The 17223-nt window shown below is 35.1% G+C and overlaps 1 protein-coding gene across 3 annotated transcripts in view; it reads left to right on the forward strand.

Annotated features, from left to right (window-relative positions):
• YLPM1 (YLP motif containing 1) overlaps positions 1-14447 on the forward strand; it is a 74559-nt gene extending 60112 nt beyond the window's left edge. For 2 of the 3 annotated variants that reach the window (XM_058162358.1, XM_058162359.1), the window contains 4 exons: positions 1993-2044; positions 9409-9539; positions 11021-11201; positions 11451-14447. In XM_058162358.1, coding sequence (XP_058018341.1) covers positions 1993-2044; positions 9409-9539; positions 11021-11167 — 330 coding nt within the window. In that variant the 3' untranslated portion in view covers positions 11168-11201; positions 11451-14447. Of the gene's footprint in view, positions 1-1992; positions 2045-9408; positions 9540-11020; positions 11202-11450 lie in introns of those variants that run through there. The other variant, XM_058162360.1, reaches the window with a different exon arrangement.
• The last annotated feature ends 2776 nt before the right edge of the window (positions 14448-17223 follow it).

The raw sequence follows: 17223 nt of genomic DNA on the forward strand, positions 1-17223 counted from the left end.
CAAAAATGATCAAGAAGACCAAATATACAAAGAAAAAGCAGAACTGTAATTGCAGTAGAGAAGGGGAAAATACACACTTGCCTGTATTGTTTTTCCATTGCCTCCTTTCCTCAAAAATTTCCAACATGGAATTTTTCTTTCAGAGTTTATTCTTCCAAATGAATGTATTCTTATGAAAAAGAAAAAATACTGAATTCAGATAATTGCTTTTCGTGGAGTAAATGATGTAAATATAAATAACTAAATTTCTCAGTTACCAACATAAACACCCATCTCCAAAGCACATTATAGAACAAATGATAGTAACATTGGCCATTTCAGTCAAATCTTCAGAAACCAGGACGATAATTGCCTATGGAATAATGCATACGAAGAAAAAAATAAATGGGCAATACAATCATTCCACCCTGAAGTGCGAGGATTTAACTAGCATCTGAGAATTAAGTACTGTGATATTCTATACTGCTGCTACCTGAGGTAAACATATTCTGCCGCTTCTCTTAGACAACTGCCAAATTTCAGATACTAAGAGCAAAAAGAACATGATCTGATGGCATGTGTACAGGATGGCAAGAATCAGCATTTGGATCTGAATCAGAAACCAACAAGTAACCATGCAAAATTAATCAATTTGCTGGGCCAGCAACTTTTTTCCTCAGCCTTTCCAGACATTTTTCAAGAGCAACCTGTTAAAGAAATGAAATATGGAAGTTCATAGAACATAAGCATAAAGTTCCAGAAAACAATGTTGCTGGTCTAAGCTGCTAAAAAGCGTTCATACTTCTTGCGGTTGGGAGTGGCTTCAGATCAAGCAGCGCCAAAGAGCTTCAGTCTACATTCCAAATAGTTGACAATCTAGTTCTAAATCAGGCAGCCTATCAAACAACAATATTTCTGTTTATACACATTATACTTTAAATCAATTTGAACCAACAGTTGTATTGAATAAAATGTATTAAACAATGTCTGAGGTATTGGGTTATAATTCTACTATTAGTCCTTCACCCTAATTTAACTAGTAAACAAGTACATGATCCTGGTTGGATGAGGAATCCTGCACAAATACATGTGCCCCCTTGCTGTATTGGTTTTCCATCCAAATGCTAAAGTTCAGTGGACAAAAAAGGTGAAATATGCCATCAGCTGTTCAGAAGGAAAAGCAGAAATTGGATCTAATCTCTAAATAGCTGATGAGTGAAATTTCATCTTTTTGAAAATGTGGGTTGCTTGTGATATCCTGTCTGCTCCATTATGTATTCTGCTGGATCAGACTGCTGAAGTTAACGAGTTGCATACGAGTTGCATAACTAGCAACGTGAGATTTCCATGAATAAATGCTTTCTGTGATTTCTACTGGTTTTAACTGGTTGTTTTTTTCCAGTCAATTATTGTATTCAGTAAGACATGTTTTTTATGATTAAGTTCTTTTCTGATTCTTAAAAAATACATATTGAGGGGTTGAACTAAAACACAGGAACCCTTCCTAATGAATAAGAAGCAATTTTAGGATACTTTTTTAAGCAAACATTTGTGGAAGGTTTCCTAGATATAAAAAACAAATAATTGCCAGAGACATTCATGCTTATATGTGGACTGAAATCTTCATCCCACATTGTGTCTCCATATACAAAGATAACCTGTGAAGATACCATTATAAAATTCTATGTGGAAATCCCTGAGGCACATGAATTCTGATCATGCAACACACACCACATTGAGAAATATGTCATACCTTATTATTGTGAGATACATTCCTATCATGAAATTATTGTAAGATACACTCTTATTGAGAGAGACACACTTGTGCTGGATTCAGAGTGACTATGAATATTTTTCATAGTGCAACATTTTATAATTCCAAATCAAGTTTATAGTTCAGATTGAATATCTTAAGAAAATGTTTGCAATATAATTCTGTTGCAGGATAAAATATGTTATATGCTTTCTGTATATCTCTCTAATCCTTCGAGCTTCTCTCTGTATATGATTTAGGGTTACATTCCGAAAAGCAAATGGGAGATGGATACTTCTGAAGCAAAATTAGGTGGGTATTTAATTTATTTTATTACTTTAAAAAAATCCTCATATTTGCACAACTGTAGTTTCATTCACATGCTTGAGCAAAATATACTGAATTTGACATTTTTGATGATACAGCTGCCTCTAGGCAGTGTAATATCCTTTTATCTCTGATGTTGCAATGCTATAACAATCAGATTTTTAAATTTTAGTTACTTGATATACTTTTATGATATAGTTTCTTATATATTAATATTCAAATAAATCAGTGGTAAGTAAAGGGAATTATTCGTGGTGGTTTAGCATTTTCTACAGAGCTGACCAACTTTATGTATGCCATTCTTTAGACCATTTTATCTATATGTTAAACTTTGACTAGGCTAACATTATTGTTCAACATTATGCCTTGCTTTGGCATGGCTTTAAAATAATTATTTGACCAGCGTAAGTATGTGCTTTTGTATTTTAAAAATACTATTTTAAATAGTTAAAGCCATTGAGTTATAGCATTTGAAGAGTAGAAATTTTCTAGTAGAAATAATAATATATCAGATGTGTCTGGACTACAGCTGGTCATGATGATGAACAATGTCATATTTAGAGACATCAAAGAATTTTTTATGTACTTCAGTTTCTGTAACATTTGAGTTAACTGAATGGTAAATGTATCTCACTAATCTTGGACTCTTTATAGGACAATATATCAAAAAGTATTCCCTTTCAAGTGCTTTGATTTTCAGAGGATTATAACATTCAAAGCAAATACAACATTAGGAAGTATTCACTTGGCATCCTATCAGATAAGCTATACTTATAGATTGCATTGAATCTATCCAACATAAATAGTTTATGTGATGTGGGGGAGAGAGAGTTATTTATTTATTTATTTATCATATTTGAATGGCTGACTCTGGGTGGCATACAATAAAAAATATAAAGCAGCAATATAAAAATAAATTGATAATTTAAAAAAACCAATACTATAATTAAGAGGCAAAAAGAGTATCAACTTATTCCCTTGAGACTTCCAGGCCTGCTGACACAACCAAATCTATTAGCAGGGATGGGGCCAACCTCACTTCAGAAGGGTGGAGGTGGTTTTGATGATCCATAGGGTGGATGCCATCATAGAAAAAAGCCAGACTCCTGGGTCCCACCAGGTTTAGCTCTTTACCATACAAGAGCCGCAACATACCTCGTGCCAGACAAGATGGGTTGGGCAGGTAAAATCAGAAAGAGGTGGTTCCTCAAATAACCCAGCCCCATGTCATGATAGACGTTAACACTCAAAACCAATACTTTGAACTGGACCCAGAAGCATGCTGGCAACCAGTGCAGCTCGCATTTAATATAGATCTGTTTGTTTAATGGTTTTACATTTCTGAAGGATTGGTATCAGATTATACATATATACGGTTTTTTTACATCTCAAATCTGTTCTTTTAGTGAACAATTAAAATGTCAAAAAGAACTCCACCATCACGCCTTTACAATATATGACATGTGGTCAGCAAGAGGGCCACAATAGACTGCTGAGTAGTTGAAAAAGATTTTATTAAAGCAAGTATGTGTGTTCACTGAATACAGAACTTATTGCAAAGCCGATGGCTTAATATCATGATTTGTATCTTTTATACAAGGGCTGAAATGCTACTGGTTTGCACCAATTTTGGCGAACCGGTAGTAATAAAAGCTACCAGTTCAGGTGAACTGGTAGTAAAAAAATTGCTACCGGTTCATCCAAACCAGTATTTCTGACGATCAGCTGTGCCGCACAATTTATATTCTCTAGAAAGCAGGAAATCCTGCTTTCTAGCAAATCTAAATCTCATGGCACACCTGTTCCCCTCCCTCATTGTTCTACTTACCTTTTTAAGTCACCTTTTTCCAAGCAAAGTGTGCACTTGGCATGCACTGCACATGCACGCTCAGCGAACCGGTGACAAGCCTTGGAGGATTTCATCACTGTTTTATACTATATAAATTAATATTTTGATTAATTCATCATAGTTATTTATTGAATGACTACAGAAAAATATACATATTTTGCCATATTTAAAGAATTGTTCAATATTTAACATAGTGCTTACTTAATTTTCTATATCCAGGTATACCATCTTAAATTCTTTGCATGTTCAGTGAAATCATTCTATCTCCTCCCCTACCTCCCCCCAATACCCTGGAGAGGCTACATTATCTTCCTGTTGCATGAATTAGTGTCCTAATAATGCCATAATCTGTAAGTTTTTCTAAGATAAATTCAATATTTTAAGCAAAGGAGGCAAAGGTTTCTGGTGGCTTTGTGTAAGATATAAAAATGAGAAACCTTAGCATAACTTGATCCAAAAACATACATTAAAATATTCATAAGCAAAGAATTAGTAATATGGCTTTCTACCATATTATGGAAACATTCCTTGCTAAGTCTGTGATGTAGACTACACATGGTGAATCTCTAAGCATTCGTGCATCGTAAGAGTTTACTTCATGTATGCATTTATTTTCATGGATTGTTCTAAATAGATGTATAACACTTTTTACAATATTTTTAAAATAAAAAAAAGTCCTGAAATGATTTTAAATATTTCTAATACACTTCACAGTTGTATTTGTGATACCTTTACCATATAATCAAAATGAACAATAAATAGTTCAACGCTAAAAGAAAACTATGGAAAAAATAAAACTGTTTTAACTTGTTGGAGCTTTAGTGAAAACAAGCAGTAAAAAACTCCCAACAAAAACTGTAGCAAAGGCGGCTTTGAAACCCATCTCACCAGGGTATATGAATAGAGCCATTAAACATGATCTAAAATCTTTGTTCTGAGCCTGCCTATTTATTTATTAATAATTGGAAGCTACTTGAATATAGTAAAGTTATTTAAATGATGTGAATGTTTGTTACATTAGATAACATTCTTGATGCTGCATTCTGAATTAATTTAAATTACTGAATAGGATCTTAAATTAGACCCAAATAAACCAAATCATTTTAGTTCAGTATCTGTTATCATGGTGTGATATATCTTTGGTGGTAACCTTTGGTATATCAGCTGAAATTGATTTAAAGAAATGTGCTATAAAAAGTATATAGCTTACTTATAATACAATTTGTAATAACACACACATGTAGGGATCTGATCAATTAATGGTTGTTAAACTACCCAGACCATGCTTTTATATTTTGGCAAAAATGTGCTGCAATGTTAGCTGGCTGCGTTCAGTTTGATGTTGGATGGCACATAAATAAGAGTTCCTTCCAACTCTGTTATTCTGTTAAATAAAGTATATAAACCATAAATAAGAAAAAATAAATTGTTACTAGGTAACAATGAGAATGAGTTATGCCTTCACTTTTAATATCATCTGATAGTTCTTACATTTCTACATTCTTGTTAATTTCTACTTACTGACTTTCTTCCAGCTTAGTTTCAACTCTAAATACCTGGTTCAGAGCATCTGCAGTCTTTCCAAACTTAATGAAAAGGCAGCAGAAAGGTTTTGGGTGGGGGGTTTCTTTGTTTTATGGTATAAGAATTTCCTGTTGACATTATTAATATTTGTTATTTTTTGAGTACTATCAGGCAAATGAAATTTTGTAGAAATCTGTAGCATGTACAGTATATAGTGGAGCAAAGCAGGACAATTTTTTGGAACCAATTGGTCATATTGAACTGTAGGCACAAAAACCTCCAATTTCCATGGGAGGTGGAGAACATAAACATGTACTCTGGTCAGTATTTTTAAAAACTGATGAAAGGTACGAAAACACTCCCGTGTCTTCTTAGTTACATAACAGTCAAACAACCAGTGATAATGTTCCCAGTCAAACAATACAATGATAAAGTTCTTCTGAAACTCAATTGCTGTTGCTCCTGGTGCCAACAAAATCAATAAAATGTCACTAAGTATTAGCTTCCTGATTCTAAAAACATTCCAGATGTTATTTGCTTCAAATATCTGTAACATAATACAGCATGTTATATTAGTGTTTTATTCTGTATATTATCAACTTTTTGCATATTTGCTTGTAAAAGAATAATATGTGAACTAAAATGTATTCTATTAATTCTTATTATTATTATTCATAATAATTCCTTTCATGCATCAATTTTGCCAGTAGTAAATCAGACTTGATGAAAATAGACACAGTTCTACTCAGATATAATTTGGTATCTTATAATACAATGAAAGGTTTGTTCCTTAGAACTTATTTCTTTGTTTTCTAGTCAAATATTGCATAAACTATTCTTGTAACTGTTGAACAGAAGAATTAACGTTGATTAGATGTGTCTGTTAACAATTTGTGGTTGCAACAGTAAAAAGCAAGATGTTTATATACCCTTTTATACTCTCCTTTCCATTCAACCTTTCCTTCCTGAATCTGTTCTTAAAGGCAAGAAAAATTAGCAAACACAATCACACACAATATATACATACATAATTAATAATACTTTTGGCTTGTGTGCAGGATTATTTGGATTGTGATCTGAGTTTGTGGCAGTTGCTGAATAGTTATAATATAAATCACATATTTATTTTATTTATTTACAATTACATTTCTATACCACACCATCTCCCGGAGGACTCAGGGCGGTTTACAGCCAAAATTAAAATACCCACACCAATACAATATAAATATAATAAATAACCATATTTAAAAACAATTAAAAACAAATATTTACTGGCCAAATCACTAAAACGGTCGAAGACCGATTAAAACCCATTAAAATTTCGCTAAAATATGTCTTAGGCTAGTCCCGCTCGGTGAAATAATAAGGTCTTCAGTTCACGTTTGAAGGCCCGGAGGTCGGGGAGTTGGCATAACCCCGGAGGAAGCTTGTTCCATAAGGCTGGTGCCGCCACAGAGAAGGCCCTCCCCCTGGGAGCCGCCAACCTACATTGTTTGGTCGATGGCACCCTGAGGAGGCCCGCTCTGTGGGAGCGCACAGGTCATTGGGAGGCAATCGGTGGCAGAAGGCGGTCTTGCAAATACCCTGGTCCTAAGCCATGGAGCGCTTTAAAGGTGGTAACCAAGACCTTGAATTGCACCCGGAAGGCTACCGGCAGCCAGTGCAGGCCACGCAGGATGGGTGTTATATGGGAGCAACGCGGTGCCCCCTCTATCACCCGTGCGGCCGCATTCTGGACTAGCTGGAGCCTCCTGGTGCTCTTCAAGGGGAGCCCCATGTAGAGAGCATTGCAATATTCCAGGCGGGAAGTGACGAGGGCATGAGTGACCGTGCGTAAGGAGTCCCGATCAAGGAAGGGGCGCAACTGGCGAATCAGGTGCACCTGATAAAATGCTCCCCTGGCGATGGCCGTCAAGTGTTCTTCTAAAGACAGCCAATCATCCAAGAGAACGCCTAAGTTGCACACTCTTCCCCTGGGGGTCAGTACTTCCCCCCCAACAGTCAGCAATGGCGTAAGCTGACTGTACCGGGATGCCGGAACCCACAGCCAGTCAGTCTTGGAGGGGTTGAGCTGGAGCCTGTTCCTCCCCATCCAGACCCGCACGGTCTCAAGACACCGGCCCATCACCTCGACGGCTTCGTTGGGGTGGTTCGGGGTGGAGATGTACAGCTGCGTATCATCAGCGTACAGATGATAATCCACCCCGAAACCATGGATAACCTCACCCAGCGGCTTCATGTAGATGTTGAACAGGAAAGGCGAGAGAACAGACCCCTGAGGCACCCCACAAGTGAGGCACCTCGGGGTCAACCTCTGCCCCCCTGCCAACACCGTCTGCGAACGGTCAGAGAGATAGGAGAAGAACCACCGATAAACGGTGCCTCCCACCCCCAGTCCCTCCAACCGCCGCAGCAGGATACCATGGACGATGGTATCAAAAGCCGCCGAGAGATCTAACAGGACCAGGACAGAGGAACATCCCCTGTCCCGAGCCCTCCAGAGGTCATCCACCAACGCGACCAAAGCCGTCTCAGTGCTGTACCCGGGTCTGAAACTGGACTGGAACGGGTCCAGATAAACAGTTTCCTCCAGGTGCTGAGGAAGCTGATATGCCACCACACTCTCAACAACCTTCGCCAAGAAGGGAGGGCTTCTTGAGGAGGGGCCTCACCACCGCCTCTTTCAAGGCAGTGGGGAAAATGCCCCCCAACAAGGAAGCGATGGTAACTCCCAGGAGCCAACCTGAAAAGTGCATATGGCTATATTTATTCATGGTTTTTACACATTACCTCATGCTGCTCATAATCTCTTAAATGAAATTGGTTTTGGTAAAATAATTAGTGAAAATGCTCAATAGATTTCAGTACATTTTTACTGTTACAGAAAAACTAAAGCCCTTAAACCAGAATAAATTCTTCTGTTAACAGAACAGAATGTTTAACTGGCTGCTTTAAAAAATCTTAGAACATAATTATAAGTTTAATAATCCACTTATTATAATTTTGCTTTTAACTTCTTCCAGTAAAAATAACACAACAAACCATATACATTATTAGGATAGAGATAATTCTGATATAGAGAAACATAATACGTTAATTTTCAAATCAATGTACTTTTCTGCATGTTTTGTTAGCAAATACGTTATTTAAAACTTGATTCAGAAAACAGCATAATATGGAATTTGCTATTTTTAATAGTCTATGATAGCCATTTAAAAGAATATTTATGTATTTATAATAAATTTAAGATTGGTCTACTTCACAGTATGATGAGACTGGGATAATAATTTTAAACGACCTGTCTACTCCACAGTATGGTGAAACTGTGAAAGACAGTTCTTTTATATAAGAGAAACACCAGTTTTACTGATATATGCTTGCATGTAGCCTTTAGAAATGGCTTCTTAGCAATAAGTTTGAAAGATACTGTTTTAGAAAAATGTGTTGATCCGTACCAAATAATTACTACAATTACATATTTCAGCTTTGTATCAGCTGCTGAAGCAAAGGCAAAAAAACCTGATCTGCTTTTTTGATTTAATTCCTCCTCAGCTGGTATTCTACATTACATTCAAATTCTTTTTCTGATGATAGTTCTGAAATAATGTTCCATAATGCTTGGTGGAACATCTCATGCATCTTCTATAGTGTTGGCTTAAAACATAGAATGGAACTTCTAAACTCGTCTTCAGAAATGGTTGAAGTATTGCCATTGTACATGGATTCTGTTAGCTATTTGAGACAAGAAGTAGTTCCCTTTATACGTATACATGTTCATGTTTTGCACACAAAAGGCTGAATTTTGAAATGATAGAATGGGTGCTCCATTTTGAATTTATGCCACTCACAAAGACATCAACTAATGTTTGGATTTCACCACTATATATTGTCAATGACCTGTTTAAGAAAATCTCCATGCATTGTGTTCACATATGCAAAATTTTCTTTAACCATAAGGCTATGTGTTTGTTCTCAGACAAATTGGATGGGTTGCGAACTGGTACTAAGAGGAAACGTGACTGGGAAGCAATTGCCAGCAGAATGGAAGATTACCTTCAGCTTCCAGATGATTATGATAGCCGTGCTTCTGAACCTGGGAAAAAAAGGGTAATAAATACCTTGGTTTAACATACCCCAGCCACACTGAGCTTTAGGAAAGCTTTAAAACTTGGCCGTATTGATAGGATGAATAGTTCTATTCTTACAATGGTGATATGTTTGTTAATGGAATGCTATTGCATTGTAAAGGATTCATTTATATTTGGAGAGAACAACCTTTCAGTATATTTAACATTGTTATGTTTGATGGCATTATGTTAACATATGGATGAAATTGGTGAGGCAATTTGTTTTTCAACATTGAACTGCCTATTGGAAGTTTACAGTTTTAGTTTGTTATCTCAAAATGGCAATGACCAATTATGGTTAGTGGGGACTCTCAAGAGCTGTGAAAAGTGATTCTGGGCACATCTTATTTTTTTTATTCCTCTCCCATCCAAACTAATCAACTAAATGCAACTGGATGTAGGAGCATTGTATTGTTGTCTCAGCATTTGAGAGTGGTTGTCAATATCTCCTTGAAATATGTCTATGGAGATTCTCTTCTTGAAATAGCTTTTTACCATTTTACTAAGGATATGCAAAAATTGCTTAGATTGTATTTTAAAAAAAAGTTTTGATGAGTTTTTCCATCATGCCAACACATTTTGTAAGTTGTAAAGTCAGTAGAACAGTGGAACAAGATTCACTGACATATCTTTTTCCCCTCATTATTTGAGTGTTTTGTTTCTCAGTTTCATTATAATCTAATTAGTATAGTTTTTACAAATAAATAATATAGATGAAAGAAAGCAGAATGTGACTCAAACTAATGGTTTAATTTGTATAGCTAGTGCTTGGTATAAACTTGGAAAACAGACTGGTTAGAATATTATCTGTGTCCCCTTTATGATATGATATTGTATCTAGAATAGAGCTGAATAAAACAGCATTTAACTTCAGTAATCAAAGTAGAAAGCATAAAAACAATAGTAAAAAAATTAGCAACGCTCCTAAATATTCAGAAAAAAGATGCATATTGAGTGCTTCTGAAGAAGGCACCAGTATCCTCAAAGCTTATTAGAGGAATTCTAAAGTTGTGTGGAACAGTCACACCAAGCTCTAAGGGACTGAATAGGTCCTTGTCCAAAAAGAAACAGAATTTAAAATATAAGTTAGCAAGTATTGAAAAATAAAAAATAGAAACTTTTTGAAAAAGAATTCAATTTTTCATCCATTTTTCCAAGTAGGAAGGTTTGTGAAAGAGGGCAAGATTAAAAAGATTAAAAACTACTCTTATTCTTTTTCTCTTACAAATATCATCTTCATCAAAATGCTTGATTTTTAAAATCACAAAATGAAACATGGATAAGAGTTAACTTTTTGTTCATCTCTAAATACATTAGGAAGCTCAAGTGAAGTAATGGCTAATGCCTTTTCTAAATTGTCCAAAATCTCTGCAGGGCGTAAAATTGTATCAGAGATTTATGCACGTTGCTTCTTTTTCCTGAAATGACTGTTATCCAAGCAGCACGTCTTTTTTTTAATAGGTAAGGTGGGCAGATCTTGAAGAAAAAAAGGATGCAGACAGAAAGAGGGCCATTGGTTTTATTGTGGGACAAACAGACTGGGAGAAAATCACAGATGAAAGTGGTCATTTTGCTGAGAAAGCCCTCAATCGCACCAAATACATCTGAATCAGTTGGCACATGGAAGATGTCTTCCTTTAAGGTTAGAGTTGAACTTTCTATACCTTCATATATACTTGACAGTGAGCTAATGAGCATGTAGTGGATGGGGTGGATCTGGACATTTTAATCATTTGGTTAAAGTCAGATGTCTAATCTCAGACTGCATGCAGTTTGGAGAGAATAGCACAGTTCAAACATTGGGGAAAATCCGGGTTTACTGTCAGCTGTGATTACTTTTCCCAGGCCCGTACACTGGCTCATCCTCTAACCTTTTCGTTTTTCTCTACAGGCTGTTTGCTTTGGTGAGAGAAGTACACAAGGTGGTATGGTTGGAACATGTCATTGCCCATCTAGAGAGCTTTGTGATTCTTTCCTTTTGAACTTTTTTATTTCATTGTGTTCTTTCAGTTTTAATTGTTGATATCCAAGATCCCCAAGTTATATAATATCCTCTTGCATCTAAATGTGAAAAATAACTTTATGTTAAAATCAGTAGTCTTAGCGTTTATGTGTACAGTAGAATTGCAAGACAGTACTGAAGCCATTTCCTCTGCTGTACTCTGACCCAATGTCAGCATTACTTTGTATTGTTGCTTTGTGCTATTGTTATTTTATACTGTACAAACTTGGTAGTTTATTGTAATAGCAAACAGAACAATAAACTTTCACTATGGATTTAATAATGTGTTTGACCATATATTTATGTTTGCTATTATCTCTGTATTTGATTTTTAAAACAAGAGCTTCTCTAGACAGAGTGTTGGAGTTTGGCAAGAAGAAGATAAGTAAATGAAATGAGGATGGGCCCAAAATGTTTCTGGTCATTAAAGTGCCCTATTTCCTTGTACATAAATATCTTCAAAGCATTTTTATTCTCCACACAACTTTATTCTTCAGACACTCATCAGTGCATTGGCTTAAAGCCATCTCAGCTGTCTCTCACAAGAAGATAACTTTAATTCATGTTTGACTGAAAATAATCTGTCACCAAATAATTTGGTTAAGCAGCTTTCTGAATAGTATATATCTTACCAGGTGGGTTGATATATTGCTTTTTATTCTTGGCTGCTGTTTTTGTTTTGAACTGTACGTCTAGTATTGTATATTTTATGGTTTCAATTAAATTTTATGCACCATCCAGTGTCATTGTGACAAAAGGTATATCCATTTAAATTGAAATAAATAAGATATGCATCTTATTTATTTCCCATGCTTATTAATTAACAAATACAATTAACTTTTTTGTCCTTCAAATAGTTTCTGTTCATAGGTATATTAGTATTGATAACTCTGTTTTTCCTCTTGATGGAGGATTGTGATTTAGTACTTAAGGAATAGCTGCTACTGAAATACATTTATTTACATGACTTTATCCAGTTTAATTAAATATGTATAATTAGAATTTATTGATGTATCTGAATACTGTATATAATGTTAGACTACAAAAATATTCATTTGCATAATTTATCTTTATGCCACACAGTAACTTTTAATATTGGTAAGTTATTTTTGAGTCTTCATCTCACAGCAATTATGAACACATTAGACATTTTTTATGATTGCCTTGCAATATTAGAATTACACTCTGTTTGGTGCTAAATAAAACCCATTGGTGGATGAAATAGCAACTAGCTCCAAATATATTTTTAAAAATCTCTTGTTCAATCCAAAAGTTTTGTGCATATATTATTTGTTAATATGATCATGCTTCTCACATCTATAAAATCCTGCTATTGAAAAATTCTATTGTTTTTCATCACAAGGGAAAATATTGTTTACTTTCGTGTATTTAATTAAGTAGGCAAATGTGAAATAAAAAAAAAGTTTGACATAACATATTTGGTGATGTTTTAAGAAATTGTGAAATTCCAAAATTTTCATAATGTCGATTTAATTAACAAGTTTCAGCTCTAAATCCTTAAATCTTTTATCTGCCTCTTGCGGAGTTAGCAAATTCAGAAGCAAGTCAACATGCACTGGAAATTTATAAAGTTCATAACATTGAGGCTCAAATAAAGTGATTGTTTTTCACTTGTTTTACTGACATTTTTATGTGTGTTACAGTATTCAGTTAGCAGGAATGATCTGGTGTGCAGAATTATTTTCCACATAGCTGGCATATGGTATATGGCTGGTATATGGGCTCTTTAAAATACCTCAAAGCGTATAAATGATGGTGATGTTATCCATTCAGTTGTGTCTGACTCTTGGTGACTCTATAGACCAGGTCTTTCCACGTCTTTTGATCTTGCACGATTTCTTTGAGTGGTTGTGTGCTGGTGTCAGCTTTGATGGTGTCCAGCCACCATGTTCTTTGGTACCTTTTTACCATTAACGCTTCCAAACACAATTGCTTTCTCCAGTGAATTCCCCCGCATGACATAGCCAAAATAAGTGAGACAGTTTTGTGATTTTGCCTTCCAGTGATATGTCTAATGTTATGTGCTCCAGTACTTCTTTGTTAGTCATCTTTGTTGCCCAAGGAATATGCAGCATCATATGCTCAAACGAGTCAATTTTCTTCCTGTCTTGCTTTTTTAAGGTCCAACTTTCACAACCATATACTATCTGTTGCTAGGAGTAACACAACTTCATTGCGTGATAACAGTCAAATAGCTCCTAATTTCATCAAAACTTGGCTTTTACCACGCACCCCACTATTTCACTGTAGAATTTAACTTTTCTAATCACATTTTTCAAAACAAGGATTCCTTTGCGTGGGTTATTCAATAAATATCTTTCTAACAATTATGAACAATTTACTTAATTAAAATCTGGTGGTAAATGTTATAAAAACATTTTAATAAATAATAACAAAATGCTGCCATAATAAATTTCTTATTTTAAATGTGTTATAATTTAAGGAGAATATTATTACTTTCTCAAAAATTCTGTTGCTTTCAGACTGATGGAATAGACATGTATATGAATACACATGTATATGCTTTATTTCAATTGCCTTGTCATCAAATGGAAATAAAACGTGAGTAATTTTTGTTCTGAATAATTACAAAAAAGCACTACACTAATGATTCACATCATCATTTCAAACTACACTTTTCAATAGATGCATCTCTCATTCAGTTTGGTGCTACTATACATATATATGTGAAACACACTGAAACTAAAAACATACTTCAGATTTTTTAATATTTTTGAAAGCATCTTTGCAATTCTATTTAATTTTATACTTATATTTTCTGTTTGTGTTGAGTACATTTATGTTAAACTGGAATGTATTTGGAAGCTATGAATTATGAATAAAATGCATTATAATTCCCTTTTCTATATCTGTTAGAATATTTTTTCTTTTTATACAAGTACACACAAAGTGTGTAAAGTAAGGAAAATAATTAAAAATCCATTAGGGATAAAGAAAAGGAATAGCAATTAACTTTCATTAACTACAACAGTAACTATACAGTGCTATGGAAACTATGGAAAATGTACTCCAACGTATTATGGAAAATAAATATGTCTTAGTCTTTAAATCTGTATCCTCCCCCAATAATTTGAACTATTAATTCATGTTGCTTTGAATATTCTCATATTCCTTTCAGTTAATCAAGTAATTTTTATTAGATATAAATTGTTTGTATATTTATACTGCAGACAAAGATAGGAGTTCTATTATGCGAACTAATCAGTGCTACATAAATTACTGATAGCAGAATCATTTATACTATTTTTTTATTCTGATAACTAAAATAGCAATGGAAGTTTTAACTAATTAGGATAGGAGACAGGAGTGGAGACAATGCAAGCATTTTCCTATGTACAGAATTGGTTCTATATCAAAATCGTGTGTTAGACTCTTAGTGAAGCCTTAAAAGATATTGTATACAGTAGACAGAACATTTGGTCTAACAGTTCTTTATACTATTCCATAAAATTGGACAAACATTTATCACTATTAAAATAGGAATAGCTTTAGCTTTGTAAAGTTTTTCTGGACACTGGATGGTAGGTTCTCAATATGAAGATATGGAAATGTAACCCAATAATGATGGTTTTCTTGGAAAGTTAATATATTTATAAACATTTGTGTGTCACAACATATTCTCATGATTCTGGACAGCTTGCAAAAAATAAAATATCTACAGTTGTTACTTGCCAGCTACAGTGATCTCTATGCTAATCTAATGCTGGAAAGAATGGTAACTTTTAAAGAGGAGGAGAACTTTCTCTAAGAAACTGCTCATCTCTGCAGAAAAATGGGACCTTTAAAACTGGATACAGCAAACTACTAAGAGTTAAGAACAAACTCGGGGATTGTTCTGCAGAAGAGAAGTGGAGAAAATAGAAAAGTGTTCATTGAGGCTGCTTAAGACATTTCTGGAGGATGAAAGAGAAATAACTCAGGTGGCACTTGAAGAATGTTTATAACCTTTGGGATGTATGTTTTGGATCTACAGTATAGGGTGGAAAAACTTCAGGATCCCGTCTGCAAGAAAGAAAAATATCAGTCTGTTTATGTTGGACATTCTTTAAAAGATTAGTAGCAAAAATAAATAGAATAATTGTTTTGGCAAATTCTGCTAGATTAAAGCAGTAATTAGTCCACTGATGAACTGCATAACAGCCTGTCTTCTTTGAATCAGAAGGACTGCCTATATAAAGCAGCTAATTAGAGGAACACTGAATGTGAATTAAATTATTTGAGACTCAAAAAAAAACATTTGTACAGATGAAAGAAGTTGGAGAACTGGAAGCTACTAATCAAACCCTTTGTTGTGACAAAAATGTGTTATGTAATTAGATGGAGTTATTTTTTTCAACTGTACAAGCATAAGCAAATTTCACAAGCATTCACAAGACATTTTGCACTTTGTCGAAGTGGTCTTCAAAAGCAACCCCATGAAGTACATATAGTACATATTATATAGCTTACTATTGTTCCCATTTATTCATACTCATTTCTTATGTATATACTTATACCTGTTTATACTTATACATGTATGTTTATATGTTATGTTGATACTTGTTTTCTCCTACATGCTTGACAAACTAAATAAAATAAATAAATAATAGTAGTAGTAGTAGTAGTAGTTCAATCATATGATCATAACGGCATGAATCACCATTGCTAGATCCTCCAACTTTAGGTAGAGCTGTAACTGGTCTCCAGTAGATTCCTTGCAGCAGCCTCAACAAGCTTCTCTGGCAGAAGCCTTGAATCTTGGAGGATCCAAAGTTACAGATCTGCTTGAGGAGATATCCCACCCTAACCTCAATTACAACTGGAATAAATAAAAAAATCATCTGAAGAAATAGCACAAATAGTAACTACATCTTCCTAGAATGAACAGCAGCCTGCATTCATCCAGGTCCCAACAACCTTCAAACTCCCATTCAAGACTTCAACAGCACTTTAGACTAGTGGAGATGGAAAGCACCCTGCTAATACCTCACTGGGATCCAATGGTTTATATGGATAGTGGAAAGCAAAGAGAATTTGGGAGCACCCCACCAGTAAATGCTCGATAGGGTGGCCTCTGCTTCCTCGGCACCATCGGCTTGAAATGCACTCTCAGGAAACAATGCAATTAACCTTAAGAGAGTCTCCAACTGCCAATCCCAATAGACGGACCTGAAGAATATCATGATCAATGGTGTCAGATGCTACTGAGAAGTCTCATAAGACCAAAAGAAGCACCTACCTCATGTTACAGCAGTGGTGGGTTTCTACCAGTTTGCTCCGGTTCAGGTGAACCTGTGGTGGCAATGGGAGGCTCCACCCACCCACCCAGACATCAAAAGCAGAAGCGTCGCGCACTACCGATAGCAAACCGGTAGCGCTGGGATTTGAATCCCACTACTGTGTCAGAGCAAAGTATATCCACTGAAACAAGTACTGTTATTTCCATCCCAAGTTAAGTTGGGATCAGACTAAAAGCTGTTTGGATAATCCTCTTCATCTGGGCACTGTGTAAATGGATAGATACTTCTCAACTTCATTGACAACTTTCCCAAAGGGAAAGCAGGAGACCATATGATAATTTCCCAACAGAGCTGGAGTCAGAGAAGCTGTTTAGAAAGAGGCATATCACTAGTGCTTTCAA

The sequence above is a fragment of the Ahaetulla prasina genome, chromosome 1 (genome assembly GCF_028640845.1).
Source record: "Ahaetulla prasina isolate Xishuangbanna chromosome 1, ASM2864084v1, whole genome shotgun sequence".
Classification (NCBI taxonomy): domain Eukaryota; kingdom Metazoa; phylum Chordata; class Lepidosauria; order Squamata; family Colubridae; genus Ahaetulla; species Ahaetulla prasina.